Below are 20,020 nucleotides of genomic sequence, written 5' to 3' on the forward strand. Positions count from 1 at the left end.
AGAAGCATTCAACCATACTTGCCAGCTCATGTGTAACAGAAAGATATGTTCATGTCATGAACCTGCCATGCAGGGTGAACACTGCTTGCACTACCTAGAGCTACCCACCTGTCAAATGCGTGACTTTGCAAGTCTCCCTTCACTCCCATTTTAAACATCAAAATCTCTGGTCCAGAGGTTTCCCACCCATGCTACAGCATGACAAGCGGTTTGATGGTTCCACCTATCCTAACCACAACTTAACACTGATAATTGCCCTGGCTTTGCTTCGAGATAGTTTGCCAAAGATTTTGTTTCATGTTGGAGTGTTTATTTTGCTGAGAAAGGTCTATTGCACTTAGTGACCTTTCCTCTTCCACCTTTTCTCATCCTTCTCTCTTGCCTGAGAGCTTCCAGATCAAAGATAAACATGCAAATGTTCTTGGCTACCTATCTAAAGTTTCTCTGTTCGCATTCATGTTCCATTCAGTGTCCCATTGGTACCAATACACTCACTTCCTCTTGATATCCAAGGAGAAGGAGTTCATAATTTTAAAAACTGATTTTCCCCTTGAGGAACATATTGTGGCTCCATTGAGTGGAAACTGAGCATCTTATAGCTCCACTGAAGTGTCAAGGTCTGGCTTCTCTGCAAGTGTTTGCAGGTAGGCTTGCACTTTCCCATAGCACCTGGCAGCAGGAGAAAAAAGATCAATTAAAAAAAAACATCTTCAAAAATGTTGGGCTCCACTCCCTAACTGTGTGTCTGGGATGAAGCAAAGGAATTTACCATGGTCCCTTTGTTACAGAAAAAGACACTCCTTCTCTATTCACCTCCTAAATCAAAAATCATGATTCTAGATAGTATTTCTTTCCCCATTTCAGGTGTGCCAGTTATTAAGCCAGGACTTGCTGTCTCCTCTTTCCCCTCCAGTCCTTCCATAGGATGGAGACTTGGGGATTTAGAGGGCCAGTTATGGACTTGATGCACAAAGAGGGAGCGAGTTTGTCACCCTCTTGGAATAGGAATGGTTCTGTCTGCCCCTGTGGGAGCTGGAGCCCCAAGCTATCTCTTTCTGATGACTTAACTCTAAAGGAATGTGGTGTGTATGAGGCACTGGAGTAACTCCCAGTGTAAAGGACACCTGATTGGTGTGCAGATATGTTTCTGTCTGCTTTGTGAGTGGCTGGGAATGGCAGCAGTGAATGCAACGCCAACCTGAGAATACACAGCCCTTTCTCCAAAAGGCTTCTGGTACGGGCTTTCGGCCTGTATAGAAGCAGGGTGCAAGGCTGGCCATACTCAACCTCTGACCACCAAATGGAATGCCTATCATGTTTCTGTATTTCATGTGATAGTGAACCATCTGAGCCATGGGTTGTTGTTTTACAGTGGTCTGCTCCAACGTCTACACAGCCGACATTGTGTTCCTGGTTGACGGATCCTCTAGCATTGGAAGAGCCAACTTCCAAATGGTCCGGAACTTCATGGAGGGGCTGGTTGCCCCTTTTGTCAATGTAGTGGGTGAGAGAGGGGTGCGCTTTGGAGCTGTGCAGTACAGTGACGAACCCAGGTGAGTCCCAGTCTCTCTGTCCTCCAGCAGTATTTGCAGGAGCTGCAAATTCATGGGAGATGGGTCTATCCAATGGCTGCGGCTGTCATATGGGATCAGAGGCAATGTATTGATGAATACCAGGTGCTGAGGAGGAAAAACCACAAGGGAGGATCCTTGCCTTCGTGCCCTGCCCATAGGCTTTCCAGAGGTGCCTGATGGATGACTGTTAAAAAGAGCATGTGCGCCAGCCCTCAGTCTGATCCAGCAGGGCCTTTCTCATAGTGCAGGTGGCTAACTTGTGACCCTTCAGGTCTTTGTAGTTGGACTCCTACCAGCCCTAATCTATATGGCCCAATAGTCTGGGATGATGGAAGTTGAGTCCATCAACATCTGGCACCCCTGTCTTATAGGCTACTATAGAATAGCCTTCCTCCAACCTGTTGGATGTTGTTGGACTCCAGCTCACCTCAGACCTAGCCAGCCAACGGCCAATTGTTGAGGATGATGGGAGTTTCAGACCAACAACATATTGAGTCCACTATGCTGGGGGAAGTGTTCTAGAGCTTTCCATTGTCATAATGTAGATTTGTGCTCAAAGTTCTCTGCATTCCTGCAGTATGATCCTCACAATGCCCAAGGGAGAGAAGGTGCTTCTTATTCACAGAGCTGACTAATTTAATAGAACTTCTGTACAGAGCTTCTTTTCAAATAGGCATTTGGCTGATTAACATTATATGGCCTTTTAAATGTGTCTGTGGGAGGAGGGATATTTGTTTGTTTTGCCTTTGTTTTATTATGCATTTTGTGTTTTCATTTTGCATGTTTATGTTGTGAACTGCCTTGTGGTTTTTGGATGAAAGGCATTATACAAATTCAGTAACTAATGATGATAATAGTAATAGCTTAAGCTGGCTATAAAAATGGCTAGGGTGTCTTTTTTTTTTACTTTCAACTTGAGACTTTAGCTCTTTTTTCAAATATAAAAGACACCTGGATTCACAGCATGGTCTCATTTTCCTTTTCTGAAGAGCCAACCACTCCACTTACACCTGGAGAAACTCCTTAAGAGCACCACTGGGAATTGCTGAAAAACTTTTTGGTGATGCACAAAGCTGCCCATAAAGAAATGGTGGCTCATTCGGTGGACTCCACTCAAGAGATGGGCTGGCAAGACCTGTGACTTCTGCTCCTGCCTCCTGCCTCCTCCCCTGACCTTTCCTTTCGTTTTGATCCCAGGACCGAGTTCACGTTCTCCACATACCGCAATGGGACAGCGGTGATGAGGGCTGTCCGAGAGATGGCCTACAAGTCTGGGAACACGCGGACAGGGGCAGGCTTTCGCCATGTGGCAGATAACTTCTTTGGAGCCAGTCAGATCCGGCCTAATGTTCCAAAGGTACCATGAGAGAATGTCTTCTGCTAGATCAGAGAGAAGGGTGGCTGGATGGGTGGGAAGTCAGTAGCCAAAGCAGCAGGGTAATATGCTGGTGGGACTTCTTAGCCTCCTGGTGGCCTCTCTTTTGGGTTCTGGCAGTGTTGGAGCATGCATGTTATGAAGCTGAATAATTAGCTATCACTCTCTTTGGGAAGGTTGAGAGAGACAGAAGGGGGGGGGCTACCCCCAGGCTGTGATGATGCACATTCCTTTAAAATAGGTTGCATGCGGCAACCCCTCACCATTCCCCCTGCATTTGAGCTACCCAGCTTAGGTGAAGGATCCAAAAAGTTTGCACCAATGTAAATTCAGAAAGAGGCACTTTGCTACAACCCCTTGTTGAGGGTACCTCCATGGCTTATAGCTTTCCCTTCTCTGCATCAGATCTGCATCCTCATCACAGATGGAAAGTCTCAGGATGAAGTTGAGGGGGCAGCTGCAAAGCTGAAGGATCAAGGCATTAAAGTCTTTGCTGTGGGTGAGTGGCTACTGCATTCAGGTCCCGTGAGAGATTGGGATCCAGGAAGGTCAACATTCACGAGAACTTCTCCCTTCCTCCATCCCCCATACATATCTTCCCGTAATCTCTGGCTCCTACAATCTGCTCCCTCACCCTGCCGCTGGTTCTCTGTATGAAAAAGCAGAGCTCGGTGGGTGATGCTGGTTAACATCTATACCAGTTCCTACTTGCCACATGAGGAGGCCTAGGCAGGGAACAAGGACTTTGCAAGCAGGTGATGAGCCTCCTAGTTTTGTTATCCCTGGCAATCTTCCCTCTCACAGATGGCACATGTACCTGGGGTGAACATGTGGAAGTGGTTGGCTATTGTGAGAGCAGGATGCTGGATTAGATGGGCCATTGGTCTGATCCATCAGGGCTCATATTATGCTTTTAACATTTTCCAAAAAAAAAACGTAATAGGAAGCTTTTTTTTTTTTATAAACCCCAAATGTTATATCTCCACAGTGGTGAATTAATAACTCACATATGATTTTGAATGTTGAACACGTGCAATTGTCCCTTCTTCAACAAGCCATGAAATATCTTGTGTTGCAGTGTTGGCTGTAGCATTGCATGAGGGTACAATGCTAGCCTGTTTGGGTCCGTTACAATTAGGAGAGAAATTGGCACAGTCCTTGTGTGGGTTGCAGGCACTGCCTGTACCTGTCACTCACAGCAGCCCTCTACTTAAAGTGCTCACATGGTGGCAAGGGGAGGGCTGTAGCTTGGTGGTAGAACATCTGCTTTGAATGCAGAAGGTCCAAGTTTTAACTCCTGGAATGTGAGGAATTGAGGAATGAGAATCTCCTCTGTCTCAGACTAGATAGTAGCTGACTGCTCATTGTAGGCAATAATCATCTGCCCTTCATTGTAAACAATACTAAGCTAGAGTGACCAATGGTCAGATTTCCTATGTTCTTGCCTTAGCCTGTAATCAAGGGCCATTATGTATCCAGAACTATGCACAGAGAGGACCCAACACTCCAGTGCATGGAAAAGACAGAGGGTTAGGAAACCCCAAAGAAGGGGGAAATGTGGGTCTGAAGGTGGTTGAAGACGATTGTTACCAGAGTCCTCTGTTTCCCACTCAGGCATCAAGAACGCGGACAGCAGCGAGCTGACCAAAGTGGCTTCCACCCCCACGGAGGATTATTTCTTCTTTGTCACTGACTTTAAAATCCTCTCAACTCTCTTGCCGCTGGTGTCGCGGAGGGTGTGCACCAGCACTGGGGGCATCCTACAGCCAGCAGGTAAAAGGTTTGGGGTGGGGTGCAGGTGCCGCTCAGCTTTGAAGTGCTGCTTCAGTCCTGATTCTCTCTCTCTTTCTCTGGCAAGGGTTGCAAGGGGTTAATTCCCAGCCTGCCCTGTTTCCATGGAAATGCATCAGCAAATCCTGGAGGAAGCTCCTGATCTAATCAATGTGATACTCCACCAGGAACCCTGACCTAAGCTCAGTGTTGGTTTAACCTCACCCTGCGGGTGGGTAGCATTCAATCTTCTTACCCTCCAGTGCTTGCTGGTGTCAACATAAGTTGCTCATCATTCTACAAATCCTTTCAGCTTTTTTGTGTGTGGGGGTTGGGGGTGAGGAGGAACTGCTTTTCTGAAATTCTTGGCCTTTGCTCACCTTACCTTCTGGGCCTGTGGTGAGCTGCATGTGCCAACAAGGATCTTGATTTATTCTCTCTGTTTCCTCCCCTCCACTTTAAGGTACAGAGACATATGGTGGCCCCTCGAATTTGGTCTTCCTGGAGCAGGGAACAGATATGCTGAGGATCCGCTGGACGGCGGCTGGTGGTCCTGTAATAGGCTACAAAGTCCAGTATGTGCCTCTCACAGGCTTGGGGCAGCAAATAACAGCTGAGAGGCAGGAGGTGAGGCTTCCCATTTCAGCGCAGTCCTAGGTGTCTTTACCTAGCTACAAGTCACAAAAGGCAGGCTAATCCCAACTCCCCGCTGATGGGGACCCTGTGGAGTGGTGGAAACCAGCACTGCATCCACAGCCTGACCACTCATGGCGGGGAAGGGGCGGGGAAAGCCTGGAGTGGATGCAGGGAATGGGCTCAACTCCAACCCAGTGCTGGCTTTGAGAGCAGCTTGGGAACCAGCAGATCCCAGACCAGCTCAGCCCTTCTCTTGGAACACCCTGTTTTAGCGCTTTCTGGATACTGCCAGCAAGTTTTTCCACCTGGCTGCATGCTTGGCAGGCAGAAGCGGGGAAATCTGCACTGACAGAGTGACACTGGTGTCAGTCAGCCCACCGGCAGCAACCAGAAAGAGGCTAGCTCAGCTGGCAGAAGCGAGCCGAACAACATCTCTGCTCAGTCCAAGCCGTCCTCCCCAAGCCCAGTGTAAGGAAGGCTTAGATTGTAGCTTAAAACATAAACGATGCATTTTATGTTGTTACCCCTGCCCTCCGAAGGTTTAAACTTAGGGTTGATAAGGAAGTAAATATTGCAGATATTTTAGTCCAACCATCCCTACATATTGCCATCTTTCCCTTGGGGGGGGGGGGAATGAAATGGTTTCAGAAAATTTACTTTTTTAAGCACCCAGGAATAAACTTGACCAGAGCTGTGTGTGTTCATTTACATTTTACTTTTGCACTATTTATCCAGTTTAGATGCCTTCCCTTACAAGCTACAGTTTGGTGTAGTGGTTAAGAGCGGTAGTCTCGTAATCTGGGGAACCGGGTTCGCGTCTCCACTCCTCCACATGCAGCTGCTGGGTGACCTTGGGCCAGTCACACTTCTCTGAAGTCTCTAAGTCCCTCTCACCTCACAGAGTGTTTGTTGTGGAGGAGGAAGGGAAAGGAGAATATTAGCCACTTTGAGACTCCTTCGGGAGGTGATAAAGCAGGATATCAAATCCAAACTCCTCCTCTTCTGAACTCCACAGAGAGAAAAAATAGAGAGGCCCATGGATCTTGCCTGTGTTTCCCCCCACAACTTTGGGGAGTTTGTGTGATTGGATAGAGATAAGGAAACCAGCAAAGAGGAATGGGTTAACCTGGGCTTGGCGCCTTCCAGATGTTTGGGGCCAACTCCTGTTAGGGGCTAGCCAGTGGGAGTTTGGGTCTGAAAGACCTGGAGGGCACCAGGTTGGCAAAGGCTGGGTTAGACAGTCCTCCCTCAGCGCCGTTGCTCCAGTTGAAACTCAAGGTTCTCCCTCTACCTGCCTTCTGTTCTAGCCCTTTGGCTGCTTCACCCAGGCTTTACTGTCCAGGTGCTAATTTAGTTTAAGAAGTCCCTATGTTATAGGAGGCCACTGGCAGTCATGGCTTCCTCCCTCATGTTCTCGGAGTTAAAATGGATACAAGTGTTTTTGTCACACATGACTAGGGACTGATGCATTCGTCATACTATCTGAAGCTGTTTTTTCCATTCATTCCTGCTATTGGACAGGTTAGTTTGGGACCTGGTGAGACGAGTACCGTGCTACGTGGTTTGAGGGGAGGCACAGATTACCTGGTGACTGTTATTGCTCAGTATGCCAACAGCATTGGAGAATCCGTGTCCGGCAAAGGACGTACTCGTGAGTAACGACTTCTGCCTCCGATAGTCCCACATTTCCACAACTTCTTGGAGACTTTCTGTTTATGCCTCTTTGTGGTGACTCTTCACAAGAGTGTCATTCGTTTTGGTTTCCTTGTGTGCATGTGGGCTTTGTGCATTTTCCTGTGTGAGGATTGCTTTCTGTGTAGGAACATGGTAGTTGGTATGTGAGTTAGTGTGTGAAGTGGCCACAGTTGGGACAATTGCAGCAGTAGGAGGTTCAATGAATGGTGCTTAGTCTGTGCAGTTGTAGCCTGTTTTTGAGGAGGCTCAGGGAGGAAAAATGTAAGGAGTTGTATCCAACTAAATTTCACTCAGAGGAAACCCATTAAGTGTCCATTTATTTTAATGGGCCTACTCTGAGTTGGACTATATGTGTATGCAACCCACAGTTATTGAGGCTGACATTACTTTTGATCTTGGCATCACCATTAATACAGAAACCTTGGGTCTTTGGTGTCAGGCTCCAGATCCACCTGCTGCTTCCCTCCTTTTTAGAGCTCACATGCACCTTGTATGTACGCTGAGTTCATCATTGGAGACCTTTCTATGGGTGCCCGCACCTTCTGAAGTTAGGTACTTGGCAACTGATGGCTGTGTCTTTTTGGCTGTGGCACCCCATGCTTAGAATATTCTCCCCAGATAGACTTACCTAGCTCCTACTTACATGTCCCTTTGGCAAAGACCTTTGTATTTCCCTGGGCCTCCTTAAATACTAGTTGAATCTGGTTTTGCACTGCTTTTGTGATGCTTATGAGTTGTTCTTTTAACTGCTGCTATTAAAGTCAAGTTGCCATTGTTGTGTTATATTTACACTGCAGATACCAGCTGTGTCATTACCAGTGATGTCTTAAATGGTTTTTATGTACAGTAGTTTTATTGCTGTTAGGACTTGCTTTGGGAAGGAAGGACAGGTTATAAAGTACAGATTCCTGTAGTGCAGGGGGTTGGACTAGATGACCCTTGCGGTCCCTCCCAACTCTACAGTTCTATGATTCTATCATTTGTCTCTATTGACTTAACTGTGCTCAGGGTCTATTACTGAATGTTGTCATGTGTGTGTGTGCGTGCATGCGTGCGCGTGCGTGCGTGCAGTGGTACCTTGTTTTACGAACTTAATCCCTTCCAGAAGTCTGTTCTTAAACCAAAGCATTCTTAAACCAAGGTGTGATTTCCCATAGCAGCGGGGGGACTCAATTTACAAATGGAACACGCTCAACAGGAAGTGAAACATGTTCTACTTCCAAGGCAAAGTTCATAAACCAAAACACCTACTTCCGGGTTGGCAGCATTCTTAATCCAAGTTGTTCATAAACTAAGCTGTTCTTAAACCAAGGTCCCACTGTATATTATATATTACTGCTGCCATCTTGGATTTTGTAATTGATGGTAGCAATGGGGAGGCTATTGGCAGAATATGTTACAGTGGTGCCTCGCAAGACGAAAATAATCTGTTCCGCGAGTCTCTTCGTCTAGCGGTTTCTTCGTCTTGCGAAGCATCCCTATTAGCGGATTAGCGCTATTAGCGGCTTCGCGGCTTAGCGGTTTAGAAAAAGGGGGGGAAAGGGAAAAAACTCGCAAGACTCACAAGACGTTTTCGTCTTGCGAAGCAAGCCCATAGGGAAATTTGTCTTGCGAAGCGCCTCGAAAAACGGAAAACCCTTTCGTCTAGTGGGTTTTTCGTCTTGCGAGGCATTCGTCTTGTGGGGCACCACTGTATATCCTCATTTGTGCATCATACATAGCTCTTAACTCCAGGTTGTGGTGGATATAGCAGCACAGATTGAGACGATCTTAAATGCAGGGAGCAGAACTCACCTAAGTTAGCTTATGACAACAGTTGTATGTTGGCTTTTGGTGTTACTCAGTTGCTCACTCTTACTCTTAACTTAGCAAACTCCTATTGTTTTTCTCCTCTCGACACCTGCTGGTAACTGAGGCAACTGCCTTCGTTTCATCTCGCACCCACTGTGTGCCTCAGTCCCACATGAAGGGCACACAGACATATCTTCTTTCTCTTACAGAGGCTGTGTCTGGAGTGGCAAATTTCCAAGTGTTGGATGCAGGACCCACCTTCCTTAGGCTGTCATGGGCCCCTGGTCTGGGTACCCTGCAGGGCTACAGGCTCACGTATCTGGGCAGAGGTGAGTGAAGTTCAGGGCAGGGTTGGCACTTACGGATCAGAAATCCCAATCAGTCCTGTTGTTAGGTGGAAGCGCTGCAGAGCAACTGTAAGACTGACTCTGAACTATTTCAAGAGCTGAAAGGCTGCTGCTTTCACTTGCATTGTAAACCATCATTGGACACAGCATTTTCCACCCACCCCTTAAGCAGAGTAAATGTTGTGCCTGAATTGTTGCCAAGAAGTACCAGGAGGCAACATGGGCTCTGGGCAGTGGTCATAGGTTATAAGCTAATTTGGTCCTAAGAGGATACTGAAAAGCAACTCTGGAAAATCTTTAGAATGCCTCCTGGTTTTATATCTGGGATAAGAATGTAAGAAGAGCCTGCTGGATCAGGCCCATGGCCCATCTAGTGCAGTATCCTGTTCTCACAATGGCCAACCAGATGGCTGCAGAAAGCTTGCAAGCGGGACCCGAGTGCAGCAGCGCTCTGCCCACCTGTGATTCCCAGAAACTAGAGTTCAAAGACATCTTGCCTCTGACAGTGGAGATAGAACATAGCCATTGTGGCTGTTGGGTGGGTGCTGTTGTCATGTTTTCCTTGCCTTTCAAGGCTCCAGCTGCAGCAGGAGGGCAAGCAGTGCTCTTTGGTAGAAGGCAGGCTGTTGATCGCAAGAGAGAAGCTCAGCCACACTGGAGTTTGCAGAAGCACAACTCAGCCCCACTCTTGTGGCAGGAGTTCTTGTTGACGAGGCTTACGCTCTGTGTAATAGCACAGTTTGAAAACAAAGCCTTGAGGAACAGCTTGTGCCAGTGCGTGGAGTCCCTCTGTGCAGCTGTGAACGTGCTGCCTGAGCATCTCCTCGTGTGCCTGAGTGTCGCAATACATGCGCGCTGTTGCCACAGTTTAGATTGTGCTGCGAGAGAGAGTCCAGGCTTGGGGGAGTGGAGGCTGTTTGGAAGATTCCCTCTACCATTTCCTGTGTTTTGTGCCTGTTGGAAGCTGCACCTGGAGCTGCTCCTCCCCAGCCTGCAGCCATCCCAGTCCTCAGAGCCCTGGCAGATCTCCCAGAGCCTCACCCACTGGGTGGCCACACCTGTTGCCATGGCAATGCAGAGAATGCTGGCCCTGTGGGCACCAACATGCTGCTGAGCTCAGCAAAAGCAGCCACTTGCTTGGGCTGCTGTTTGGCTCTGCATGCAGGAGCCAAATGGCTGCAGTGTCAGCTACAGTGGAACCAAACCATGTCTACCCATGTCCCCCCTCTAAGTCCTTTGTCTATCATTGTTGGAGAGGTCACCCCTGGCACCCATTTTCTGCCCCCATGCTCAGGTCCCTGCCCAGTGGTTTAGATTCCTGCAGTTGGCTGCAGTGATCCAGAAACTCAAAGATGTGTGTATCTGCTGCTAATTTGAGAGGTGCCTACATAAACAAGTGGGGACATACAAGAATTCATGGTGGGGCAGGGATGGACCCCAACTAGATGGACCCCCTGTACCTGCTGCCATCAGCCATGCACACAGACATTTTCTCTCTCACGTGCATACCTTCTGTTGCTCAGGAAGTGCTGCCTAGGTGAGACTTGGAGGGGACAGTTTGACCCTCCACCATGAACCTGTAAGACTAGGGAGTATTTACCATAGGCAAAGACCCTCTCTGAACCTGCACAGCCCTCCAGTGTGTCTCCTTGGTTGTCCACATGTGGATTGATTGGATTCTCAAATAGGCTATAGATTCCTCCAGGAAATGGAAGGAAGATCATAAGAGCATAGGAGCAGTCTTGCTGGATCAGACTAGGAACCCATCTAGTCCAGCCCTCAGGACCCGAGTGTTGCAGCATACTCCCTACTTGTGATTCACATGGGTATGCGGAGGTGAAACATAACCATGTATAGCCTTAACCTCCATAATATCACACAGAAGCTGACATGGCTACCAAATTAAAAGTTGGGGTTACATAATGAAACTGTGATGCATATTCTATTATGTATTGAAGATGGAGGAATATTCTGAAAGAAGGAGAAGTGCTTGCACCCTGCGGTGGCTTCAGTATGTATGTGCCCCTCAGGTCAACGTGGGTGCTTTGACTTAGAGCTGTGAATCTCCTCACCTTTCAGTCATTAGACTTGGTCATGTTCTTGACTATATGCGGGCCATTAGCTTAAAATTTCAAAGATAAAAGAACCAGTGAGGACTTGTTTGCCAGCAGTGTTTTGAAATAAGAAGCAGCTCACATAACCAATGATGTCATTTATGTGTGGGATCTCTGGTAATGCTGTGTGCCTTCACCCTTCTGTTATTTGTGTCCCTGAAGTTCTCCTTGTTCATTTCCAATCAAAGGTGAAACTCAGCCCGAGGAGATCAGTCTTGGGCCCAGTGCTACTTCAGCCTTGCTCAGCAACCTTCGCCCCAACACTGACTATATGATCACACTCTACCCGATCTACCCCCGTCAGACAGTGGCACCTGCCGTGATCAATGGCCGAACCTGTAAGTCCCATCTCAGTTAAGACCATCAGCCTTGGAGAACTGGGAAGAGAGAGATGGCTCTCATGTATTTCTCTACTTGCAAACGAAGATTGTATTTGTGCTTTGATTTTTACATTTCTCCCCTGCAGGTAGAAATAATTTCCTCGGCTAGTGATTCTGACAATCGCTGTGTTTTTAATACGTTAATATTCTTATTGTATTTATGAAACACTTTAATTTTTATTGCATCTGTTGCCCCTTTCATGACTTTGGATGCATGACCCATAGCCATGATTCATTCTTGTTTCCTAAGATGATAAATCTGCATGTTGGGATCTGTAAACCTGTACTTATTTGTGCTATATGACTTGTTTGTGTTATTTATTTAAACAATCTAGTGGCCAGTGTATGGACAGGCAACCCTGAGTTGCCCCAGACAATCACCAAAGTTGCTTGTCCCTAAACCTAGCCCCAATGAGTTCCTAAGGAATTGCAGTCTCTCCCATGTTTAGCAAGAGTTTGTAGATTTTGAGAGATGTAGGCTGGCAGTGCTGTAGCACTTTTCAATCGACTGTCTATTTATCTTTAGCTGAGGGTTTTAAACCGATGTTTTAGTTCAGAGGAGGCATCCCATTTTAGATATTATTTGGTGCATGCTTAAAACATCAGTATTCATGCACCATGTTTAAAATACAGTTGTAAATACTGGGAACCATTCCCTTCATTCAGTTTGCGCTGCAGTTAATTAAGAATTAATTCTGTGAGGTTGTGGTGCACCAGCATCTAGACTGTAGGATTACTGGTAAATGGCACATCTAATGGGCATGGTAATGGGACAAGGGTAGCACTGTAGTCTAAACCACTGAGCCTCTCGGGCTTGCCGATCAGAAGGTTGGCGGTTCGAATCCCTGCAACGGGGTGAGCTCCTGTTGCTCACTCCCAGCTCCTGCCAACCTAGCAGTTTGAAAGCATGTCAAAAAGTGCAAGTAGATAAATAGGTACTGCTCTGGTAGGAAGGTAAACGGCGTTTCCGTGCACTGCTCTGGTTTTGGTGTTCCATTGCGCCAGAATCTGCTTAGTCATGCTGGCCACATGACCCAGAAAAACTGTCTGCGAACAAACGCCGGCTCCCTCGGCCTGTAAAGCGAAATGAGCGCCACAGCCCCAGAGTTGTCTGCGATTGGACTTAACTGTCAGGGTCCTTTACCTTTAATGGACATGGCATGTCTTCACATTTTTCAGTGTTGGTTTTTTTTACCCCTTCTCTATCCTCAGTGGGTTTGTCAGGAGTGCAGCAACTGTCTGCCTTGAACATCTCCTCCCAGGGCATGCTGGTGACCTGGCGGGGCGTGAGTGGAGCAACGGGATACCGTGTTACCTGGGGCCTTCTCTCAGGTATGTCCGCTCAGCTGATCCATTTTCTTCCTGTGCTCCAATATCAGGATGCTAGAGCACAGCATGATCAGTCAGATCTGTCACTGTGACTCCACAGATGAATTGACTGTCCCAGAATGCTACGAAAATACACTTTTTTACATACCCAGTGGGACCTAATCAATTGTAATGATGCCTTATGAAAATACAGGGGTGTTTTCACTTTGCAAATAGCACTATTTGTGAGATGATGGTGTTTCAGCTGCCAGAAAAGAGGGATGCAATTATTTAATTCAATAGGTATATTTGAAGGTTTTTGCAGATGAATATGGAAAGTGCGGGAGGTGGTGTTTTGGGTAGCAAATGTGTTGATCATAGCTGTTCAGAACAAGACTTCAAAGCGGCTTGGCCTAGGGCCTAATCAGATGGCTGGCTAAAAGAGAAGCAAGTGACTGGTCCAAACAACTCCTTACACACACAAAAAGAAGCACCACTGTCTGTGTAAAAAGTATGTCTATCATTTATCAAAAACTGATATGATACTAAACATAAACATTAAGCCCACAACTTAAGCTCATTCAACTTGTGCACATTCAGCTTTATGTGCATGGCAAAAAATAAATAAAAAATTTAAACTGGGTAGACATCCAGGGGAAAAAAGACTTTAACATTCTCACCAATCATTGCACCTAGTGTGTTTTGACTACAGTGGTTCCCCGCAAGACGAATGCCTCGCAAGACGGAAAACCCGCTAGACGAAAGGGTTTTCCGTTTTGGAGGTGCTTCGCAAAACGAATTTCCTATGGGCTTGCTTCGCAAGACGAAAATGTCTTGCGAGTTCCTGCGGGGTTTTTTCCTCCCCCCCCCCTTTTTCTAAGCCGCTTATCAGCTGATCCGCTAAGCCGCTTATCAGCTGATCCGCTAAGCCGCTTATCAGCTGATCCGCTAAGCCGCTTATCAGCTAAGCCGCTGATCCGCTAAGCCACTAAGCCGCTTATCAGCTGATCTGCTAAGCCGCTAATAGCGCTAATCCGCTAAGCCGCTTAATGGGCTTGCTTCGCAAGACGAAAAAACCACTAGACGAAGAGATTCGCGGAACGGATTCTTTTCGTCTTGCGAGGCACCACTGTATATGCAATTTTGGCTTAAGGCACGATCCCCGGAACATGACCCCCGTTTAAGTTGCGAGCTTAAACTGTACATGAAGTACATGAGTACATGTATTCAATGTAGGATACATGACTATAAAATTTATTCTAGATATGTGATAGAGTGTACTTGCATAATAAGACTATGTGGGACTTTCCTTGCACAGTGTGGCAGCACTTATACTTTGGAATTCCCTGCCTATTGACATCAGGCATGCACCTTCACTGTACTGTTTTTGGTGCCTATTAAAAACATTTTTGTTTAGTCAAGCCTATTCAGACATATAAAATGCTGACATGTGGTGTGTGTGTTTTTATAACATAGTTTTATTCCCGTTCATCTTTAAACTGTTTAACATGGTTGCATTGATATATATCTTTGTTTACAGAAGAGCATATGGGATGCAACAATTACATAAAATTTAAATTAAAACAAACAGTCGGATAAACGTTAACAAAGTTATGTTTCACATGTGTTTGAGTCTGGGTTATTTTAGCTTATTAGCAGCTGATCTTGCCTTTATTGAAAGCCAGTCTCCTCAACTCTTTTAATGGGTAAACTTTCATGTGTGTTAAGAAAATTCCATGAGGAACCAGAAATTACTGTATTTTTGCTCTATAAGACTCACTTTTTCCCTCCTAAAAAGTAAGGGGAAATGTGTGTGCATCTTATGGAGCAAATGCAGGCTGTGTAGCTATCACAGAAGCCAGAACAGCAAGAGGGATTGCTGCTTTCACTGCGCAGCGATCCCTCTTGCTGTTCTGGCTTCTGAGAGTCAGAATATTTTTTTTCTTGTTTTCCTCCTCCAAAAACTAGGTGCGTCTTGTGGTCTGGTGTGTCTTATAGAGCGAAAAATACGGTACTCTGGATCGTGGAATCATAGAATTGTAGAGTTGGAAAGGGCCACAAGGGTCGTTTAGTTCAACCCCCTGCAATGTGGGGATCTTTCACCCACAACCCTGAAATGAAGAGTCTCATTCTCCACAGCTGTAGAACTTGAAAATGATAACTAGCAGTGTTAACTGTTCCAACAAGCTGTCAAAATCTCTGCTTTTAAAAAAGAAAGTCAGCTATCAAAAGTTACACCCCTTCTAATTAATTATATAATTAATATCTTAATTACATCATGGCTATATTATATAATGAATTACATAATTCATAACTTCATCATTATATAATTATCTTCCATTTAAAGCAGCATTCAAATGCTGCTTTTATCTGAAACTTTATCATGAAATATGGTACCACATCTGCATATGTGGTTACACTTAGTAAAGTGGATAACCCAGAACCAATTTGCAGGATCTGTTGCATCACTGTTGGGTTCCAGTTCTCTTGTTAACTCATTCCACCTATTGACTGTAGCCATTCCATGCATTGCTGGGAGCCCTTGTGAGATAGTTGATGGAGATTGTTGCACTTGGACCAGAGAGACCGGAGTCTCTCTCTCTCTCTCTCTATATATATATATATATATAGTTTTCCATTTTAACAATCCAATAAAAACCAATTAAAACCACATTAAAACATTCCAAATTAATACAATAAAAAAACCAAATGTTATGCCAAATTATACATCTTCCCATGCTCTGAAGTTCGGGAGGTGATGATCTAATATTGTTTTTTTTAAAAAAAAATAATATTTATTCAGAATTTTAAAAATTACAAAAAGAAAAAAGAAAAAAAAAACAGAAAAAATACAAAAAAATACAATCATTTTTTAAAAAAAGAACAGATTAAACCTTTACATAACTTTCTTCCTTTACTTATTTCCTTGACCTCCTCACACCTCCCATTTTTGTATTCTAGTTCAAATTATTATTTCAGCAAATCCTTCCAACCTTGTTTTTATCTTAATAATTTGTTTTAATATATTGTAATTTTACGTTCTCTCTTTCATCAATTCATTTTTACTTAATCCTTTATATCATTTCTACCAAAACCACATAATTTTCTTTTTCCAACATCTTTCTAACAATCCTTAATTTTACAATATTTTTGAAGATATACTTTAAATTTTTTCCAGATGATCTAATATTGTACGGCATTTCTTAATTAGTCCCAGTTGTCCCAATAAAACATTTCCGATGTTGATCCTTCATTTATTTTTAACAGCCTCTGAGTTCGTTTAGGAAGCAGGTTAATCCATTGTAGTTCTGTGTGAAATATTTTAAGTTTCTTCTTTTTTATCTTCCACCACGCTTAATTAACCCTTTGTGAAATGGACAGGATCCAGACATGATATATATTGTAAAATAATCAGTTTGTTCCAGGGGAACTTTTTTTCCTTGTTATTGTCGATACTGAGTATTTATGTGTGTCCATGAAGACAGCTGCATTTGTTTAGGTGGGACATTGGTCACTTTCAGGGAGACTGCTGATGGCATCCTCTCTGCTAGGGACCATCCTCTCATTTCTGTTTTCTTAGAGTTTTCTATGTCCCTGTGAAGATTACCGTATTTTTCGCACCATAGGGCACACCGGACCATAGGGTGCACCCAGTTTTTAGGGGGGGGGAAATCAAGGAAAAAAATATTTTCCCCCCCCCAGCCCCAAAGAGCAGCGGACAGGCTGCATACAACCTCTCCCTGCCAGAGGGGTTGCGCACAGCTATGGAAGAAGGCAAGGCAGCGAGCGGGATGGATCCCGCTCGCTGCTTTGGCTTCCCCTTTAGCCCCATGCAGCCTCTCCTTGCCGGGAGACGCTGCGCAGGGCTAAAGAAGCCATAGCCCCGTGCAGCCTCTCCCTGCTGGAGGGGTTGCGCGTGGCTATGGCAGAAGCCTGCATTCGCTCCATAGGACGCACACACATTTCCCCTCAATTTTTGGAGGGGAAAAACTGCGTCCAATAGAGCAAAAAATACGGTAACTTTGTAGTAGTAACTTAGTCTCCCTCCTCCCAATTAAGCCAAGTGTCAGAGGTCCGCAGGCCATTTGAATGCAGACCACCCTAAGGTTCATCTCCGCATGCAGTGAACATCTCCACATGCATTAAATACTCTGCTGTCAACTTTTGTTTCTTTGTTCTGTGCTTTCTCAGGTCAGGATGTGCAGAGAGCTGATGTGGATCCCAGCAAAAACTCCTTCTTGTTGACTGGACTGCAGCCTGATAGTGATTACCTGGTGACTGTTGCTCCAGTCTTTGGGCAGCTGGAAGGGCCAAAAGCCTCCATCAGGAGGAGAACTGGTGTGTGTTGTGTGCCTGAGGGAGTATTTGTGGTTTGTTTGTTTTATTGTTGTTGTTAGCAGTAAATCATGCTAGTATTGGCCAGGCAAAGTGAGGCCTGTGGTTTAATAATTATTGGTCTGTTCAGCATTCCATTTATAATGTGATAACTCAAGTTTAAACTAGCTTTACACAGAGGTACCAGAATTGTTCAGGGCACAGTTCTGTGGTACAAGTTTGATTACCAGCTCACCCCCTCCCCTCACACCAATACAGTCATACCTTGGTTGTTGAATGCCTTGGTACTCATCCATTTTGGCTCCCAAATACCGCAAACCCGGAAGTCAGTGTTCCGGTTTGCGAATTTTTTTCGGAAGTCGAACGTCCCATGCGGCTTCCGCAGCTTCCGATTGAGTGCAGGAAGCTCCTGCAGCCAATCAGAAGCCTCACCTTGGTTGTCGAACATTTCTGGAAGTCTAATGGACTGCCGGAACAGATTCTGTTCGACAACCAAGGTACGACTGTACTCAAAAGGGGGAGGGGAATGCAAAATACAATGCAACTATGCTGAAGATTGAGTGAGACACTGCAGTGAAGATTGGTTTGTGTGTGCAAGATCCCATTGTGCATCTCAAAGGCAAAGCCCAGCTGGGCCCCTCCTTTTTAAAGAGGGACAGAGCTTGTCATAGTGGGTGTTTTGATTCAGATTGGCTCCCTACCCACCTCCACAAATGAACTTCTCCCCTAGTCACATATGTGGAAAGTGAAGTACTGAGTACTGAGTGGTTCTCAAGCTTTTTCTAAGAGTCTCAATCCTCCTGAGTCCAGTTTCTCTTTGCTATGTTTAGAATCCATTATACTCCAGACTCTGAGAATTGTCACTATTGATCCAACGTCTATCCAGTTGGCCTGGAACATCATCCCTAATGCTCGAGGTTATCGGCTGGAATGGAGAAAAGCAACAGGTAACCTAGCCTGATTCCTTCCTTATGGAAAGGAGTGTGAAAGTTGATTCTTTTCCAGCCTTTTCCAGATTTTCCTGAGACGTGATTTCTGAGGGTTCTCCATAGGCATGAGGCTCCTCTCTATAGAACAAGGCTTAAGAGAAAGAGTATAGGGTTGTTGCTGCAAAGCCTGGACAAAACGGGAAGATCTGATGAAGTTGGTGGGCTAGATGTGCAAATGATTGCTGTGGCTAAGAGTTGACAAATTTATTTCTGCTCCATGCCATTTCTGCAAGTGTTCTCTTATAAATCTGTTCCATTCCATCTTTGCATTAATCTCTAATTATTTTTTTTAAAGCCACATGGAAATTCACATGTAAATATTTATTTACACACAGTGGTATACAGTGGTACCTTGGGTTACATACGCTTCAGGTTACATACGCTTCAGGTTACATATGCTTCAGGTTACAGACTCCGCTAACCCAGAAATAGTACCTCGGGTTAAGAACTTTGCTTCAGGATGAGAACAGAAATCGTGCTCCAGCGGCGTGGCAGCAGCGGGAAGCCCCATTAGCTAGAGTGGTGCTTCAGGTTAAGAACAGTTTCAGGTTAAGTACGGACCTCCGGAATGAATTAAGTACTTAACCCGAGGTACCACTGTATATTTTTTATCAAAATACACATTTTTATACTCCCTCCCCCCAATATGTGTGTTTTAAAAATGCATTTGACTACATTAAGGAAGGAAAACCTGTGTCAGGGAAATGCAAGTGCTTGTAGAGAACAAAGGTTCAATCCAGACATTAGTCCAGGAGGTGCAGATCAGGTCAGCCAGACCAGAGCTCATAAATTCCCTAGCATCCTTAAATGTGATTTTTGTGCTGATCTCCAGGTTTGGAGCCCCCCAGGACTGTGACACTGCCCACCAATGAAAACAGCTACACTCTGACAGGGCTGCAGCCAGGCACTGAATACCACATCACTCTCTACACCTTGTATGACGGCAAGGAAGTGGCCACCCCAGTTACCATCTTGCAGACTGGTGAGTAAGTGATTAATGACTTGCTGCATGCTTAGCCCTTGCCACTTTGCTTTCACATCTGGAGAGAAGGAAGAGCCCTTGCAGTAGAGCTGCCAAGTTTATCTCTCTGAGCAGTAGGCTGATATTAGGGTAAAGCTGCCTCTTCTGAACCTTGCTCTACATATTGATGAGATGTTTGTCTTTGGGTCAGTTTTGTTTAAAGTGTCGGGAAGTGTTTATACAGAAGATAGAAGCTTTTTTCTTTTTTATGATCAAAATACGGAAAATGTCCTTGCAGAAGCTGGGTGGTTAGATGGTGGAATTCTGAATATGCAAGTTAATTTAAATTAAGTAAAACTAAGCCAAAATGTGCCTCCCACTTTAGATGATAATATGGGGCGGGGCTTCAAAAGCAGGGGAAATGAATTCATTTGCTCTGTGTGTGGTGTTGTCATGTAAACAAAACGGAATGGCCCTGTGCTGCCAAAATGTTATTTTGGTGGCTGCATGACCCCTGACTGGCTAGACCACAAAGCATTGAAAATATGTCCCCACCTCTTTTTTAAAAAGAGGGTGAGAGCCCTTTAAAAATATACCGATGCAGAGCTGTATTGAATGGGTATAAAAGAATGCAAAGTACGATAAAATCCTGGGGAATCTTTGGGAAACCAAACCCTCATTTTTGTCACCAAAAACATTTGCTCACAGGAGGTTACTTTGCAATTAAGATTAGAAATCAAACATT

At 45.2% G+C, this 20,020-nt stretch overlaps 1 protein-coding gene across 5 annotated transcripts in view; it reads left to right on the forward strand.

Annotated features, from left to right (window-relative positions):
- COL7A1 (collagen type VII alpha 1 chain) overlaps positions 1-20,020 on the forward strand; it is a 120,561-nt gene that overhangs the window by 6,938 nt on the left and 93,603 nt on the right. For 4 of the 5 annotated variants that reach the window (XM_079966985.1, XM_079966988.1, XM_079966986.1 and 1 more), the window contains 12 exons: positions 1,373-1,553; positions 2,772-2,931; positions 3,355-3,448; positions 4,564-4,722; positions 5,183-5,346; positions 6,877-7,006; positions 9,051-9,170; positions 11,491-11,640; positions 12,895-13,014; positions 17,182-17,328; positions 18,156-18,272; positions 19,147-19,296. In XM_079966985.1, the coding sequence (XP_079823111.1) occupies positions 1,373-1,553; positions 2,772-2,931; positions 3,355-3,448; positions 4,564-4,722; positions 5,183-5,346; positions 6,877-7,006; positions 9,051-9,170; positions 11,491-11,640; positions 12,895-13,014; positions 17,182-17,328; positions 18,156-18,272; positions 19,147-19,296 (1,692 nt within the window). Of the gene's footprint in view, positions 1-1,372; positions 1,554-2,771; positions 2,932-3,354; positions 3,449-4,563; positions 4,723-4,815; positions 4,952-5,182; positions 5,347-6,876; positions 7,007-9,050; positions 9,171-11,490; positions 11,641-12,894; positions 13,015-17,181; positions 17,329-18,155; positions 18,273-19,146; positions 19,297-20,020 lie in introns of those variants that run through there. The other variant, XM_079966989.1, reaches the window with a different exon arrangement.

The sequence above is a fragment of the Podarcis cretensis genome, assembly GCF_951804945.1.
Source record: "Podarcis cretensis genome assembly, chromosome: 2".
NCBI classification, from domain to species: Eukaryota; Metazoa; Chordata; class Lepidosauria; order Squamata; family Lacertidae; genus Podarcis; species Podarcis cretensis.